At 41.5% G+C, this 18,193-nt stretch overlaps 1 protein-coding gene across 1 annotated transcript in view; it reads left to right on the top strand.

The window, feature by feature from the left end:
- DGCR2 (DiGeorge syndrome critical region gene 2) overlaps nt 1-18,193 on the top strand; it is a 112,066-nt gene that overhangs the window by 67,121 nt on the left and 26,752 nt on the right. Inside the window, exons 3-5 of the mRNA XM_079152006.1 lie at nt 10,636-10,761; nt 13,514-13,724; nt 16,125-16,201. Of these exons, the coding sequence (XP_079008132.1) occupies nt 10,636-10,761; nt 13,514-13,724; nt 16,125-16,201 (414 nt within the window). The remainder of the gene's footprint in view (nt 1-10,635; nt 10,762-13,513; nt 13,725-16,124; nt 16,202-18,193) is intronic.

Genomic DNA, 18,193 nt, shown 5'->3' with positions numbered 1-18,193 from the left:
AGCTGAGATTGTAGGTGTGTGCCAGTGTATTTGGAATTCATTCATTCTTTTCTTTTTAAAAAATATTTTTAGTTGTAGATGGACACAATACCTTTATTTTGTTTATTTAATTTTTAAAAAAATTTTTTAGTTGTCAATGGATCTTTTATTTTATTTATGTATATGTGGTACTGGTATCGAACCCAGGGCCTCACACATGCCAGGCAAGTGCTCTACCACTGAGCCACAACCCCAGCCCTGATTCATTCTTTTCTTATGTATGATTATGTTAGCATTTGAGTCTCTTTGTATTTGATCTAAGAACTTTTCATGCCTCTTCATCTTGTTAATTTAATTCTCATTTTTATTGATATATAATTCATTTACCATAAAATTATCCCTTTCAACTTTAAATTATACAATTACATGGTTTTTAGTATATTCCCAATATGTAACTGACTTAATTATATTTTTAGAATATATACAGTACAAAGAATCAGAAATTATAACTGTGTAAAAAGAATATTCTTGGAATTTCTTTTTTCTTTTCTGTCCTTTTACCCTCCTCCCAATCACATTATAAAGATAATTCATTTTATTAGTTTCTAGTTTATATTTCCATTCCCCCCCCCAAATAAGCATACATGTATATGTATTATTTTCTTTGCCCCTCCTTTCTCATATAAAAAAGCATGTTATAGACTGAGTGTGTAGCTCAGTGGTAGAACACTTGCTTAGCCTGGGGGAGGCCCTGGATTTGATTCCCAGTATCTCCCCCCAAATTTTTATTACCATATATACTATTTACACTGTGATTTTTTTCTCTTTTAATTTAACAAAATACCCTTGACATCACTCTGTATTAATTCTTAGAGATACTTCTCTTCCTCTTTTACAGCCACCAAAAACTTTACTTTAGGGACCTGCTGTATTTCAGCCAGTCTTATGTGTGGGCCTTTCTTTATCCCTGTTATTGTGCTATAAAAAATCATGCCACTTGTAACTAAAAAAACAAAACAAAACAAAACAAAACAAAAAACCCCATGCCACATAGCAGAGTTTGGGGGCACACACCTGTAATCCTTAGAGACTTGGAGAAGGCAGGGGGATCATAAGTTTGAGCCAACCTCAGCAACTTAATTGAAACCTGTTTCCAAATAGAAATTAAAGAACTGAGGATTAGATCAGTAGTAAAGTGCCCCTGGGCTCAGTCCCCAGTACCAAAAGCAAAACCCATCATAATAATAATAATAATGCCACAGTAAACAACCTTGTGCATATGATTCCCCTTTTTGCTGAGTTATTGGAGATTTATCTTCCTTATAGATGTAGGATTACTGGGTCAAAGGGCAAATGCATTTGTAATTTTGTTAAATATTGTCAGATTCCTTGTTTTTTCACTTTCTCAGAAGTTGGCCCAAGAGAGCTTTCTGCCTCAAATAAGTTTAGGATGATTTGCTCCTAAAATGAGAATATTGAGTCTGACAATTGCTAAACTGGTTGGGGACACTGAAACAACAGGCGTAAACTGTGATTGTCCCCAGTCAGATTGTGATGTATGGTCACCCTCTCAATTAATTATACATGTCCTTCTGCTTGCCAGTTTTTAGAACTTTGTCTTCCTCTTTCCTATTCTGTTTGTCCTTTAGACCATCTCATTACTTTTGTTTTAATAGGTTTTAGGAAAGATGCATTGATGCATTCTGATATCTTTAACCAGAAGTTTCAAAAGATGTTATTAATCTGGAATTTTTATACCTAAAGAGAATAGAATAAAGAAATTATCTGATGGGGACAGACTCAGAAAAGTTGACATATTCTTTATTAGGCAGACAGTGGAAAATGTGATCTTGTAAAAGAGAGGGCAAAGCAAGAAAGAAAATGGCCCTGGATCCAGGCAACAGAGATCCAGAGAACAACTGGGTCAGACAGGAATAAGATGGTGGGCTGCTAAAGGGAGGCTTCCAGGAAGCGGAGCCAAGCTCTTTGAGATGCTGAGATGATGTTTGAGTGTTTACAAATTTTATTGCTGGCCTTCATCTATTATTGTAGTATCTGAAAAACTTAAAAGGTAGAAAAACAGGAAACTAGTTTAAAAAATGATGCAAAAATTAACTCCAGGAAAAAGAAAATTGTTAGAATAATAAATAACCTGAGTATACGCTCTTTGCCTCAGAAGTGAAGCACATTTACATTATTACATTATTATACTGACTTTCTGAAATTATTGGAAGGTATGGTAAGAATGTATGTATGTGGATAACATTTAAAATGAGTAAAGCTAGAAATAGCAGTGTAAGCCTATTTGGAAATATGAATGTAAATACCAGAAGAAACAAGCAAAAAGGGTATTCCTGGGAAATGGAATTGGTCACAGGAGAGTGGAAGGGGAAGCAGGAGTTTGTGTTTCATCTTTTGATGTATCATATTTATTTATTTAAGAGCTTTTAAGACCTCGGGTGAAGATTCTTCTCTAACCAGTCCATTTCCGTCATGTCTTTGCTGGCAGGTGAGCCCCAAAGCCACAAGCTGAAATTGTCCTAAGACTTTCTCATGGCTTCAGCTCCTCTCATTGACCTGTAGTAGAAAGTTAAGACACTTCTTTTATGATTGTCCCTCTCCTTGGTGCCAGAGATATTCATGAACCCAAGAAGAAACAGCAGAGATGTAGATTTTGAACCTGGAATTTGAAGGAGTATATTTTTGGAGTTAATTTTTATTGGGTTATATATTCCCCACATGGGTATAAAATGGAAAAACCAACAGTGCTCCTATTGATACTTTTAAAGCACAGCATCAAAATCCTGGTAGAACAGAGACAGATGGCAACCACTAGGGCACATCCTCCAATAAGTCTCAATAAATGAGGTGGCCCTGGCCTTGGCTGCACAGGTGAATAATCAGGTTTAAAGAACTTGCATGACACAATGGCACTACCATTAGGAATTTTTTTTCTGGCTTTCTTCTTTTAAGAATTTTCTTTTGGTAAACAAGTATTATCTGACTTAATGTCATTGAATTTTTTTTTTTAATTTTTATTTTGTGTGTGGTGTGTGTATGTTATCTGGGATCAGACCCAGGGGCATTTTACCACTGAGCTATATCTCTAGCCCTTTTGAAAAACTCTACTTTGAGAAAAGGTCTCTCTGAGTTGGCCATACTGGTCTTTAACTTGCTATCCTCCTGCCTAAACCTCCTGGGTCACTGAGATTATAGGCATGCATCACTGCACCTGGCATGACATTTGACTTTTGACTATGACTGCAGACTAGCTTTGGTATGAAAAGGATGCAAGTTCTGACAACTTGGAGTAAAGAAGCTCAAGTCATCTTGCCCTCTCCTTTATTTGAGGAAGTGACATGCTCACCTGGACCCTAATGCTCTAGATGGCATGTTATAAATTTTTAGACTTTAGAGGTTGAAGTCCCTCACATTTTGTCCTTTTTTTTTTTTTTTTTTTTTTTTTATTGTAAACAAATGGGATACATGTTGTTTCTCTGTACATGGCGTAAAGGCATACCATTTGTGTCATCATAAATTTACATAGAGAAATGTTGTTTGATTCATTCTGTTATTTTTTTCCCTTCCCCGTACCCCTCCCACCCCTCTTTTCCCTCTATACAGTGCTTCCTTCCTCCATACTTGCCCCCTCCCTAACCCTAACTCTAACCCTAACACTAACCCTTCCCTCCCCCCATTATGTGTCATCATCCACTTATTAGCGATATCATTCGTCCTTTGGCTTTTTGAGATTGGCTTATCTCACTTAGCATGATATTCTCCAATTTCATCCATTTGCCTGCAAATGCCATAATTTTATCATTCTTTATGGCTGAGTAATATTCCATTGTATATATATATACCACAGTTTCTTTATCCACTCATCAATTGAAGGGCATCTAGGTTGGTTCCACAGTCAATTCACAGGCTATTGTGAATTGAGCAGCTATGAACATTGATGTGGCTGTATCTCTGTAGTATGCTGATTTTAAGTCCTTTGGGTATAGGCCAAGGAGTGGGATAGCTGGGTCAAACGGAGGGTCCATTCCAAGTTTTCTAAGGAATCTCCACACTGCTTTCCAGAGTGGCTACACTAATTTGCAGCCCCACCAGCAATGTATGAGTGTACCTTTCTCCCCACATCCTCGCCAACACCTGTTGTTGCTTGTATTCTTGATAATCGCCATTCTAATTGGGGTGAGATGGAATCTTAGGGTGGTTTTGATTTGCATTTCTCTTATTACTAGAGATGTTGAACATTTTTCCATATGTTTGTTGATTGCTTGTAGATCTTCTTCTGTGAAGTGTCTATTCATTTCCTTAGCCCATTTGTCAACTGGATTATTTGAATTCTTGGAGTAGAGTTTTCTGAGTTCTTTATAGATTCTGGAGATTAGTGCTCTATCTGAAGTATGATTGGCAAAGATATTCTCCCACTCTGTAGGCTCTTTCTTCGCTTTGCTGATAGTTTCCTTTGCTGAGAGAAAGCTTTTTAGTTTGAATCTATCCCAGTGGTTGATTCTAGCTTTTATTTCTTGGGCTATGGGAGTCCTGTTAAGGAAGTCTGGTCCTAAGCCGACATGTTGAAGATCTGGACCTACTTTTTCTTCTATAATCTGCAGGGTCTCTGGTCTGATTCCGAGGTCCTTAATCCATTTTGAGTTTAGTTTCGTGCATGGTGAGAGATATGGGTTTAGTTTCATTCTGTTGCATATGGATTTCCAATTCTCCCAGCACCATTCGTTGAAGATGCTATCTTTTCTCCATTGCATATTTTTGGCACCTTTGTCTAGTATGAGAAAATTGTATTTATTTGGGTTTGTGTCCGTGTCCTCTATTCTGTACCATTGATCTACCTTTCTATTTTGGTACCAATACCATGCCGTTTTTGTTACTATTGCTTTGTAGTAGAGTTGAAGATCTGGTATTGCAATACCCCCTGTTTCACTCTTCCTGCTAAGGATTGCTTTAGCTATTCTGGGTTTCTTATTCTTCCAGATGAATTTCATAATTGCTTGCTCTATTTCTGTAAGGTGCGTCATTGGGATTTTAATTGGAATTGCATTGAATTTGTATAACACTTTAGGTAGTATGGCCATTTTGACAATATTAATTCTTTCTATCCAAGAACATGGAAGATCTTTCCATCTTCTAAGGTGTTCTTTAATTTCTTTCTTTAGTGTTGTATAGTTCTTATTGTAGAGGTCTTTCACCTCTTTTGTGAGATTGATTCCCAAGTATTTTATTTTTTTCGAGGCTATTGTGAATGGGGTAGTTTTCCTAATTTCTCTTTCTGAAGATTCATCACTTATGTATAAAAATGCATTGGATTTATGAGCATTGATCTTGTAACCTGCTACTTTACTAAATTCACTTACGAGTTCTAAGAGTTTTCTGGTGGAATTTCCAGGTTCCTCTAAATATATAATCATGTCATCAGCGAACAGGGATAGTTTGAGTTCTTCTTTTCCAATTCGTATCCCTTTAATTTCTTTGGTTTGTCTAATTGCTCTGGCTAGAGTCTCAAGAACGATGTTAAATAGAAGTGGTGAAAGAGGGCATCCCTGCCTTGTTCCAGTTTTTAGGGGGAATGCTTTCAGTTTTTCACCATTTAGAATGATACTAGCCATGGGCTTAGCATAAATGGCCTTTACAATGTTAAGGAATGTTCCCACTATCCCTATTTTTTCTAGTGTTTTGAGCATGAAGGGGTGCTGTATTTTATCCAATGCTTTTTCTGCATCTATTGAAATAATCATGTGATTCTTGACTTTAAGTCTATTGATATGGTGAATGACATTTATTGATTTCCTGATGTTGAACCAACCTTGCATCCCTGGGATGAAACCCACTTGATCATGGTGCACTATCTTTGTTGAGAATTTTTACGTCGATGTTCATTAAGGATGTTGGTCTGAAATTTTCTTTCCTCGATGAGTCTCTGTCTGGTTTAGGTATCAGTGTGATATTGGCTTCATAGAATGAGTTTGGGAGGGTTCCCTCTCCTCTTCTATTTTATGGAATACTTTGAGAAGTATTGGAATGAGCTCTTCTTTAAAGGTTTTGTAGAACTCGGCTGAGAACCCATCTGGTCCCGGACTTTTCTTTGTTGGTAGGCTTTTGATGACTTCTTCTATTTCAGTACTTGAAATTGGTCTATTTAAATTGTGTATGTCCTCCTCGTTCAGTTTAGGCAATTCATATGTCTCTAGAAACCTGTTGATGTCTTCGAAATTTTCTATTTTGTTGGAGTATAGATTTTCAAAATAGCTTCTAATTATGTTTTGTATTTCAATCGTGTCTGTTGTGATATTTCCTTGTTCATTCCGAATTTTAGTGATTTGGGTTTTCTCTCGTCTTCTCTTTGTTAGTGTGGCTAAAGGTTTATCAATTTTGTTTATTTTTTCGAAGAACCAACTATTTATTTTGTCAGTTTCCTTCAAATTTGACGATGAAATAAAATCCTTCCATGATAAACAAAAGCTAAAAGAATTTACAAAAAGAAAGCCAGCATTACAGAACATTCTCAGCAAAATATTCCATGAGGAAGAGATGAAAAACAAAGAAGCAAATCAGCAAAGGGAGGAATTATCCTAAAGAAATTGTCAAATAAAGGAGGAACCAAGTTGTGTCAAACAAATAAATAAATAAAATTTAAAAAATGAACCAAATGACCGGGAAAATGGCCTGAATTCATCAATCAAAAGACATAGACTGGCAGATTGGATTAAAAAGAAAGATCCAACAATATGTTGCCTACAAGAGACTCACCTCAGAAAAAGATTCCCATAGACTAAAGGTGAAAGGATGGGGAAAAACATACCATGCACATGGACTCAGCAAAAAAGCTGGAGTATCCATCCTCATTTCAGACAATGTGGACTTCAAGCCAAAGTTAGTCAGAAGGGATAAAGAAGGTCATTTCATACTGCTTAAGGGAAGCATAAATCAGCAAGATATAACAATCGTAAACATCTATGCCCCAAACAGTGGCTCATCCATGTATGTCAAACAAATCCTTCTCAATTTCAGAAACCAAATAGACCATAACATAATAATACTAGGTGATTTTAACACGCCTCTCTCACCACTGGACAGATCTTCCAGACAAAAATTGAACAAAGAAACCATAGATCTCAATAACACAATCAATAATTTAGACTTAACGGACATTTATAGAATATACCATCCAACCAAGAGCAAATACACTTTCTTCTCAGCAGCACATGGATCCTTCTCTAAAATAGACCATATATTATGCCATAAAGCTAATGTTAGCAAATACAAGAAGATAGAGACACTACCATGTATTCTATCAGATCATAATGGATTGAAGTTAGAAATAAATGAAAGAGTAAAACACAGAAACTATTCCAACATCTGGAGATTAAACAATATGCTATTATATGATGAATGGATAATAGAAGATATTAGGAAGGAAATTAAAAAATTCTTAGAGGTAAATGAGAACAAAGAAACATATCAAAATCTCTGGGACACTATGAAAGCAGTACTTAGAGGGAAATTTATTTCATGGAGCGCATTTAATAAAAGAAGTAAAACTCAACAAATAAACGACCTAACACTACAGGTCAAAGCCCTAGAAAAAGAACAACAGACCAGCACCAAAAGTAGTAGAAGACAGGAAACAGTTAAACTCAGAGTTGAAATCAATGAAATTGAAACAAAAGAAACATTTTGTCCTTTATTTGCAAATAATCCTTTCTGAATGCTCTTCAGAAGTGAGCATGCCATACACTGTCCTGACTCAATTTCTTTGTTGAACTTGCAGTATGGTAGCAACCTCAGCTCTCATTGTAAGGTTATCTGCTGGGGAAGGAGCCCACGAGGCATAATGGCTACTGCCAGTGGTGCTGGAGACAGGAGGGGTAACCACAGGGCCCAGAGATGGAGTAGGGTAGAAGCAGACAGCCAACCTGTGGGGGAGGCCCAGACCTTGTGGCTCTGGAGGAGGAGGATACCCTGACCTTGGTGCCCTTATTCCCCATCCCTGCCCTGGAGTGTTGCACCTGACCCTGTTGAACCTGTTTTCCCTGCCTGTGGGACATTCCTCTTTCCCTCCTATTTTCAGTATCAGTTCAACCAGGTGTTGCTTCAGGTCTCCCTCCATGGATTCCTGTTCCATCTTTGGCAGCAAGAGCTGCTCTGAAGTCTTGGTCAGGACATCTGAAGAAAGAAAAGCTATTCTAAGTACCAGAGAGCAGCCCCATGGGCTGCTTCTGTTGGTGCTTTTCAAGATGTCAGGGCTGGCCTTGGAATTGAGTTATGCACTTGAACTTAACACCATCCCAATCATAGGGGCCCTGTCCAGTTGCCAGATGAAAGACTAGGAGGGTAAAACTTCTCACTAAAGGGAATGGGATTGTCCACTCTTTGTTCATTGGTGTAGTCCCTGTGCCTAGGACAGTGCCTGGAACAGAGAAAGAAAGAAAAAAGAAAGTGCTTTGGTGAGGTAGCACTCTGAATCTAGACACGTGTGGGTCAGTTCCGCAGTGAAAGCCTGGTGTCATCTGCATACCCACAAGCCGCCTCTCAGGAGGAAGGAGGGCAATTTTATCAGAAGCTGTCCTAAGAAATCTGTAAGTCTGCTAATCCTGTACTCTGCCCATTCCCCAATTCTCCCCAGGACACTTAGGAATCCCTCATATAACTATCACCAATATCATTATCTTCCCTTTCCCATTCTTGCTGGTAAGGGCCTGTGTCAGTGCTGGAGGTTTCCTTGGGGCACATAATGGACATTAATGAGTGAGTGAGTGAGGAGATGAATGTGTACTTGGATATGAAAAGAAATGTTGAAAAAGAAAAGTGTTCACAATTGCTTCCTTTGCCCCAGAGAAGCCTGTTCAGCACCAAGGAACTTCTTTATCACCATTTGCCTCAAATATTTCACCTGTCTGCCATCGTTAGGCTACAGATGGCTTCACTCAGACAGTCAACATCCACATACATGATCTCAGTCTCCATGAGGCCAAGTGGCAATTCCTCTGTATGATCTTGTCCTTCTCTTCCCCTCCCTCTGTCCTAGATCGATTTTGTCTTTCTGTGAGCAGTTTCCTAGGTTCTTGTCTTGGTTTGGGGAAGAGACCAAGATACAAAGTGGAATCACAGGTTTTGCTTGTTTGAGCAGACAAAAGGGAAATGTCAAATTTAGGTACAGTGAAATATACTTTAGCCACACCTAATCTGGTCTTTGATGTACATACCTTTGCCCTTTGCTAAGCTCTTCCCTCTGCCCAGAGCCTTTCTGTTCTTGTTTCTTTGGCTGCCTGTCTGAAGTTCAGCTATCCCTCAGAAGCCCATGTGGCTCTTTCCTTCTCCAGCCAGCACTTACATGCCCTGCCTTAGTGATCCTCCTCTTCCTGTGAGGGGTCTGTGTCCTCAGTACTGCCTCTGTGTCAGAGATGCTCAGGGTCTGGGAGCCCCTGCCCAGCATTGCTGGGTGCAGAGGGTGCTCAGTCCTAGCAAGCTAATGTGCTGGGTGTTTGCAGAGAGCAGCCATAGCATCAGGCTTGTCTCAGTGTCAGGTTACTGATTACATTGCATTTTAGGACACCAGAAGTGCTGAAAATGCACAATGAATCCTTGAATATGCTTCCCTTTTTGAGGTTTTTGCTTTCTGCTGAACTTACATTGACAATATATGCTGGCAGACTACAGGTGATTGCAGTAGACAAATGAGGTAAACAGCAGGGGATCGATAAGCAGCAAAAACTGCTTCACCAAGAAACATATCCTGTGCTTGAAACCTGAGTTATGGTGCGACAAGGAACACAGCCTCCCTCTACTCCGCCATCTTGGATCTCCTTCTGAACTTATATTGAAAAGTGGTAGCACATTGTGTGTTTTAGAGTGATTCCCAGTATAATAGCAACTGATATCCCAATAAAATAGCAACTACCTGCTGGCAGGTATCTTGTCTTTCTGTTTGTATGCAGCCATGCAGACCAAATTTGTTGCCCATCTTTCCTGAACTTGCCCTAGGTGCCTTTTACTTGCAAGGTACAGGTGGAGTAGAAGGTAGTCTGGCCCAGGAGGGGCATTGCCTCTGACCGTTTCCTACTCTGTGGCTTTGGGTAAATCACTTCATCTCTCTATGTCTGCTCATAAGAGACTTTATAGAAAGACCTGCAAATTATTAGGTCTTGCTGCGTAAAATTAGAATGCTTCCCTCTTCTTCAGCTTCCTGTTCACAACTTCCAGCCATACATCAAGGCTTGCTGCACACCATGCTTGTGCCAGGTGCTAAGGAGCCAAATACAAACATCGTGAGGCCTTGGCAGCCTTAAGGGACCAGCTTGAGGCTGGTTAGAGGTGGCTCAGCCAGTGATGAACAGTATGGAGGAGGGTCATATACAGTGGGTCCCCGCTTCACACTAACATGGGGAGGAACATGAAAGACCTCATATCACAATAATGATTAAAAAAAGAAGAGAGTGTTTAATTGATGTGAATGGCAGTGAATTCTAGAGTTCTAAAGAAAACTGAAATAAATGGACTCTGCTACCACACTTTTCCAGCCCTAAGGAGTCAGAACTGAGTTGATGTTCAGCTTGCTGCTGTATAGAGAACCATCATGGCTGCACCCTCACTGCTGCATGTATGGGACTTATAGCACACTTCTTTTGCTTTCAGAAGTAACTGGGGAGATACGTCCTTACCATGGGAAGGAGTCTGTGGATCCGCGGCCAGGGCGGGCCAGAGGAGGTGACCCCACACACTTCCATGCGGTGAATGTGGCACAGCCTGTCCGCTTCAGCAGTAAGTTGCAGACCTGTCCTGACTTTGTCACCCACAGACATACAACCTACCTCAGTAGTACAGCCTAAGACTCAGCTCCTGGCTCTCCCAGTGCCATTCTGCTGGGAGATATGAGGGTGTTGGGGAGGCTATTAAAGACAGTCAGGGGGCATGAATGAGGCTGCATGGTTACCTCCCCAAGGTCACCCAACTCTAGACTTGGCACCCATGCTCTGTTAGTTAGGTTACATGTTTTCATAACATGACTGCCTTCAGGGCTGGATGGCATTAGCCCTGGGAAATCCCATATTTGTATCATTCCCTTTATAGGAAGAGAAACAGGCTCTGAGAAAGTAGGTACAGCTGGTGACTTGGGAAGGCTTTACTTCGGGGTTTTTTTTGTTTTTGTTTTGGTTTTTGTTTTAAATAATAGTTATTTTGGTGTCCCAGCTACTTGGGTGACTGAGACAAGAAGATCTCAAGTTGAGCCCGGGTGTTTGAGCCAGCCTAGGCAGCATATTGAGGCTCCATCTCCTCAATAAATAAAATAATTATTTAATGAACTGCAAGTGACATGAAAATTTTAAGGTGACTTAATAAGGTTAAAGATTGAGGAGAAGAAAGATATAGTTGAAATATGCCCCATTGTGAGCAGAAATTTTCAGGTGATTGTGCACTTAGGTACAATGAGCAGCCCCAATTGGGGTAGGAAGATTTGTCTGCTGCAGACCTGGTCTGCTCATTTGTGTTAACATAGCCCACAGACTCAGTGCTTAGGAACACCTGAGAGGCAACTGATAGCCCCTTGTGCTGTAGCTTGTGCTGGCTGCCCAGAGTCCTAGGCTGGAACACTGAGGTACAGTGGCTCTGCCAAGCCCCACACTGTCAGTGATGAGGCAGTCCTGGAAAGTCACCCACACTGCAGGGCCCCAGCACTCCTTGAACCCCCAGCTCCTCATGGAGCCAGTTCTTTGTCTGATCAGGATTGAACAAGCAGTAGGTGATGTGGGCCAGCCTTCCTCTGAGCCCTGACACTGTACCCATTTTTACCACATTAAGTGCAAACCCTTCCATTGAAAGGTGTTGCACATACTGGGTAAATGAGGAAACAAGCTCTGAGAGGCCGGCCTATCCAGGGTTACATATTTGGAAGGGGCATCTCCAGGAATTAGCCCCATGGGTCCTGATGCTCAGCTCTATGCTCTGTTACCTATTCTTTTTAGCAGTAATAGTTCTCCCTAGGCAATAGTTCCACAAAGTTCAACACATAAAAAAGTCAGTAAAAAGGAATTCTTTCTCTCTTGCCCTCAACCAACTGAATTCCCTTTGAACCCCTTCCCACATGGGAAGCCCAGCCTTGCTGCTAACTCTTAAGCTGCTTAGCCTGTCCATGCCTTGGGGTCCTCATCTCTAACATGGAGATGAGCAGAACCATCCCCCTGGAGTGTGGTCAGTCTGAAAACTTTGGCATGGGCACATAGGAAATTCACAGTAAATGCCATCCGATTGTTGCCCTTGGTAGTCATGTGCTATACACACTGCAAGGCCTGGTGGAGGGCAGGTGGTGTTATCCAGGTTGCTGTGCCTTGCATACAGTGTTATGGACGTGCCTCAGGGACCAGAGCCACCATATTGTTCCTCTCATCTCAGTGCCATTGTTAGTGAGACACACACACACACACCGTAAATACAAATAATGAGGTACAAAAAAAGTTTCACTGGTGCCACTGGATATAAACGGCTTTTTTTTTTTTTTTTAAGCTGTAGATTAACAGAACACCTTTATTTTATTTATTTATTTTTATGTGGTGCTGAGGATCCAACCCAATGCCTAATGTGTGGTAGGTGAGTGCTGTACCACTGAGCCACAACCCCAGCCCCTATGTAAATGTATTTTAAAATCACTAAAAAAAAAAAAAAAAAAACACAACTGGCTTTACTAAAAATTATTACTCTTCAGTGTACTAATAGGAGATATGCCAAAATTATAAAACAAACCATTGATACTAGCTCTGGGAAACTGTAAAGTACTAAGCCTTCCCATGTCCAAGGGGTAGGTTGACAGGCTGGTGAAGTAGGATGCTGACCAGTCTCAGGGAGATAGAGCTCTGGCTGGTTCCTGGGCTTCATCAGCTGTAGCATAGCCCCAGCCTCTTTTTCTCATCTGTGGGTGGCAGAGGTTGGTCCTACAATGTCTTGGCCCCTACAACTCTGATCTGAGATGCTATTTTAGGGGAATGCTTCCCAGCACCCTACTGAAAATGCCCACGTTAACAGAAAAGGAGGACTGGGAACTCAACTCAGGAAGCTGCTTACTGGCGACAGAAGCTTGGACAGCTGGTCATCAGGGAAGCAAGGGCCGGGCATGGAGGGATTCTCCCTGCTTGCTCTGAGCAGGACCTCACAGACTATGTAGGGAGTTTCGTTTTCTTAATCAGAATTAATTCATTAATCAGAATTAGTGAAATCTGTTTTACAGAAATTAATTCAGCAGACCTTACGTACTACCAAGTAAATTAAAAGATCTTATAGAAATGGGAGAAATCACTGAATATACTTGCATTATAGGGTGAATTATATCTTCAAAAAATTAGAGCATTTTACAAGGTATATGATCTTAGAAGCAGAAACTCGTCCTCTAGAATCTATTTCCCCTTCTCTCTAAGGTGATTTCTGATGTGTGCCTGTCCTCATGCAGCACATATAATTTTAAATTTGGAGTCAGGATCCTAATTTGGGGAACAACTCCCCTTCTGTCCTTCATGTTTCCTAGGGAAGTGCCCAACAGGGTGGCACCACTATGAAGGCACGGCCAGCTGCTACCGTGTCTACCTGAGTGGGGAGAACTACTGGGATGCTGCGCAGACTTGCCAGCGTGTGAACGGCTCACTTGCCACCTTCTCCACTGACCAGGAACTGCGCTTCATCCTGGCTCAGGAATGGGACCAGCCCGAGCGGAGCTTTGGTTGGAAGGACCAGCGCAAGTGAGTCCTGGGGAATTGGAGTCCTATAAGGGCTGAGCATATGGCCAGCAGCCAGCTTATGGGGAAGGCAGATCCCTACCAGCTGGAAGCAGATAGAGATTTAGGGGCTTACATATGTGCATCAGGATGGGGTTGAGGCTCATGGAGGAGATAGGGGAGGACTGGGATCTGTTGCCACCTTGTAGGACTATGGGCTAACCTTTTCATTGGTCCCCCTCTGTGGGTACAACAGCATTTGTTGAGTGTAGCCATGGATTGCTTTTTTCTATCCTGAGGGACTGCCTGGTGTGGGGCTTTGTAGTCTGATGTGAAGGTGCACAGGTGGGCAAAGAGTCTCTTTGAGGCAGTAAGCCATGCTGGCTCTGCTCAGTGATTTCAGTGGGCTTACGCATACATGCTTGAGTGTGAAAGTAGACTCACTGGGCACATGTCAGGAATGGGACCAGCCCGAGCAGAGCTTTGGTTGGAAGGACCAGCGCAGGTGAGTCCTGGGGAATTGGAGTCCTATGAGGGCTGAGCATATGGCCAGCAGCCAGCTTATGGGGAAGGCAGATCTCTACCAGCGGAAGCAGATAGAGATTTAGGGACTTACATACGTACATCAAAATGGGGCCTCCATGCTCTGTGCATCGAAGAGAAAATGAAAATGAGTACTACACGTCTGCAAACCCAGTATTTCAAGGTGAGGGGTTTGTTTAGGGAACAGGAGTACACTGAGACTTGCAAGGTGCCACCTCTGGAAGATGCATCATGCCGTACTGCTAAGGGTGAGGGGGAGATAATGGCTATCCTTTTTTCGAACCATGGGGTTCAAAAGATAGCCGTTGCTCTCTTTTAGTCACCTGTTGCCTTCCTACAGTGGACAACTGCTACACCACTATGAGAGCATGATGATCTGAGTCAGGTGGACAGAGGGCCTTAATTTCAAGACTGGAGCTCAGGTTCATCTCCATAGTTGGGTCCTGTGTGATCTTGGCAGATTGCAAGATCAAGTTGTTTCTCCTTTTGCAGCAGCAAAGTGAGAAAAATAACAGGTTGTTTTATCAAACCCACAAGGAAATACCTAGTGGAAAAGCAAGAAGTCATAAGCCAATGGGTGGGGAAGGCCTGTATCCCATGGCTGCCAGTGTATGCACAGTACAGATTAAGGGCAGAGCAGTAGGAAGCTGTGGTGCTGGGCTGTGAGCAGTGTGCTGGTCAGAGTGTTTGGGAACACATTACAGGACTGGGGAGGGCTGGCTGTGAGCGAAAGCCATGTATGTGTCTTTTTAACCAGCTTGGTAGTGTTTGTTCACAGGTCTGTTTCTTTTGAAGAATAAAATCTGTCATAAACTGTTCCTGTTCTGTGGTTTTAACATAGTCATACAATTGTATTCCCTGGGCTTTATGTCTGCTAAGAATAAGGTTTTTCTGTCTTCAAATGAGAAAGCTTTATGGGATCAGCTACTAAGAACAAGCTTGGTCTGGGTATGGTGGCACATACCTGTAATCTCAATTGCTCAGGAGACTGAGGCAGAAGGATTACAAGTTCTAGGCCTGGGCAACCAGTGGAGACTGTCTCAAAATAAAAAGGGATGGGGATATAACTCAGTGGTAAAGCACTTGCTAGCATGGGCTAGACTCTGGGTTTGATCCCTAGTACCTTAAAAAAAAAAAAAAAAAAAACACCAAAAATAAGCAGGGTTGGCAGGAATTACCTAAGGTTAAATTTTTTTCCTGACCTGTGAATTTACTGTTTAGAATTTTAATATATTTTATTAAAACTAAGAGTTAAAACTTGAATCACTCATGTTAAAATTCAATTTTTTAGAGGTCAACTTAACTATTAAAACACATACGAAATTCTCCTGAAATATTAGCAGCTCAGGAGGCTGAGGCAGGAAGATCACAGATCAGAGATGGCCTCAGCAACTATTTGAGGCCCTAAACAAGTTGGTGAGATCCTATCTCAAAAAAAAAAAAAAGGTGGACTGGAGTTCAGTGGTAGAGCACTTCCCTAGTAAGAGTGAGGCACTGGGTTTGATCTTCCACACCACATAAAAAATAAATATATTTTAAAAATAGAGGTGTGTGTGTGTGTGTGTGTGTGTGGTGTAGTGTATGTGTAATAAAAATAAATAATTGAAAAAGTCCTGGGGATTTGGCTCAGTAGTTAAGCACCCTGGGGTTCAATCCCTGCTACCTGAATAAATAAATACACACACATACACTCAAACACACATACACACACAGTTCTGGAGGTATAGTTCAGGGGGAAAGCACTTGCCTAGCATGCATGAGGTTCAAAATTTGATCCCCAACACCATAAAAATAAGTAAAAATAAATTAATATATAAATACAGATATAGTCATCGATGGCCGCTTTCCTCCTTGTGCTCAGATCTGTTTCCATCCCCTCAGGCTATGGGTTGGCTATCAGTATGTCATCACTGGCCGGAACCGCTCCTTAGAAGGTCGCTGGGAGGTAGCATTCAAAGGTAAGTCTTTCTGGTTGTTTGTATTTGAAATTGGTGGGAATCATCCTGACTCAGAATATTGCTGGGCCTCCTGTCCTCCCTTCCATAGTTTCCTCAAGTGGTGACTGGTCTACAGGAGTGCCTGGTAAAAGTAAATGGAGAAGAGGGGGTCCCAGATTGTAGGGAGGGTATTTGGGGTCTAGTGTACAGCCCTTTGATCAGGACCCATGAGGCTTCTCTGAAATCCATTGTTCTTTCTCACTGTGGCCAGATTTCTAGACTTCCTGTCTTCCCTTTGAAGTTAAGGGCCTTGACTGGGGAGAGTAGGTGGAAGGTTGATCAGTGGGTACCAAGTTCCAGTTAATAGGAGTAAGAAGTTCTGATATGCTGTTGCACAGTAACATAGCAATAATGGACTATACATTTTGAAAAAACTACAAGAAAGGACTTTGAATGTTTTTACCACAAAGAGATGATAAATGTTTGAGGAAATAGATACGTTTAACTTCACTTAATATGTATTAAAACATCACATGGTATTGCATTAGTAAGCATAATTTTCATGTTTTATGTATCAGCTAAAATTAATTAATAAAAAAGAGAGCTAGAGATGTAGCTCAGTGGTAGAGTGCTTTCCTCGCATGCACAAAGCTCTGGGTTCAATCCCCAGCACCACAAAATATGAAAATAAAAAAGTTAAGTACTTTAGAGCATATAAATGAGTATACAAAGTGGGCCACTGACACATATAATCCATAGAGGAAAAGACAAACTTTCTAAGACAGAGAAAGTTCAGAATTAGAATCTAAAACTTGAAGAAAACTATCAGATTGTGTGTGTGTGTGTGTATGTGTGTATGTGTTGTTGTTATTTCAAAAGTTTTATACCTGTTGCTTGGAAATACTGAGGAACGGGAAAGAAATAGCTGCTGTATATAGCTAAACACCTGTCCCTGGCTCATCCCTCCCCTCATGCCTTATTGCCTAGTATTGACGGTCCTTCCCCAGCACCCTTGTTGTACCCTATCTACTTGCACCCAAACCATACTCTTCCACCCTGTCCATCATCAGGCCTCACCTGTTGGGCTGTTCCTCGAGTCTCTGGCTTGAGCTCAGGTCTGAGTTCTTTTTCCTTAGACACATCCCAGTCCTGCTATTGATGTCTCTTGAGAAAGACAAGTGAGGAATTGTGGGCCCTGGGACAGGGTTAAGAAAGGTCAGGCCACCAAGCAGCTGGCTTCCCTGAAGAGAAGCAGGACTCCATATAGGTAGGGTATACCTGGCACCTGGGGCTGGGCAAGGAACAAAAAGGTGGAGTCTGCAAGGCCCAGCAGAGAGGACAAAACCCACTAGCCCCTGCTCCTACTGAGTGCATTTTTCCATTCTTGTGTCCTCTGATTCCTTACTGAAATCACCCCTTGCATTTGCATTCTGTGTGTGTGTTGCTTAGGTTTCCCACAGGAATAGTTGGCAAATAGATGGATTTTGGGTTTCTAGGCTCCAAAGTAACAGTGTGCTTTGTAGAGGATCAATCTGCTAGTAGTTTTTCACCTGCTCCTGTCACAGCTGTTGTGAAGGTGCATTTTTGAAACTCTGAAGTCCAGACCAGCCTTCAGGACAGTGTCAACACTCATGAGCATGGTTGTCTTCTGAGTAATGATACTTAAAGGGAGAAGGCATCTGTGTGGCATGGCAGCATGTCTGAGTTGGGGGACTGGGACCTTCATCCCTGTCATTCTGGCAAGGGCCCAGGTAGACTGTAATGACCATGCTCATCTCATGGATCTGTTGGGGCCTGAGGAGAGTGAACCTAAAATGTAGAAAAAGATTTAATGTATGCTTCAACACTGGCAGCTATGGTTGGCATAAAGTCCCCTGTTTGTGCAGCTGATTGGGAATTGACCCACAGCAAGGATGGGACTCTTGTGCAGTGCATGTGAGCATCCAGCAGCTCAGCATGGACATAACATGCTATTGACTATAGATTTGGGGATTCCATTAGTAGATTAAATAG

Source organism: Sciurus vulgaris (genome assembly GCF_902686455.1).
Source record: "Sciurus vulgaris genome assembly, chromosome: 8".
Lineage (NCBI taxonomy): Eukaryota > Metazoa > Chordata > Mammalia > Rodentia > Sciuridae > Sciurus > Sciurus vulgaris.
This window is presented reverse-complemented; position numbering and strand designations above follow the sequence as displayed.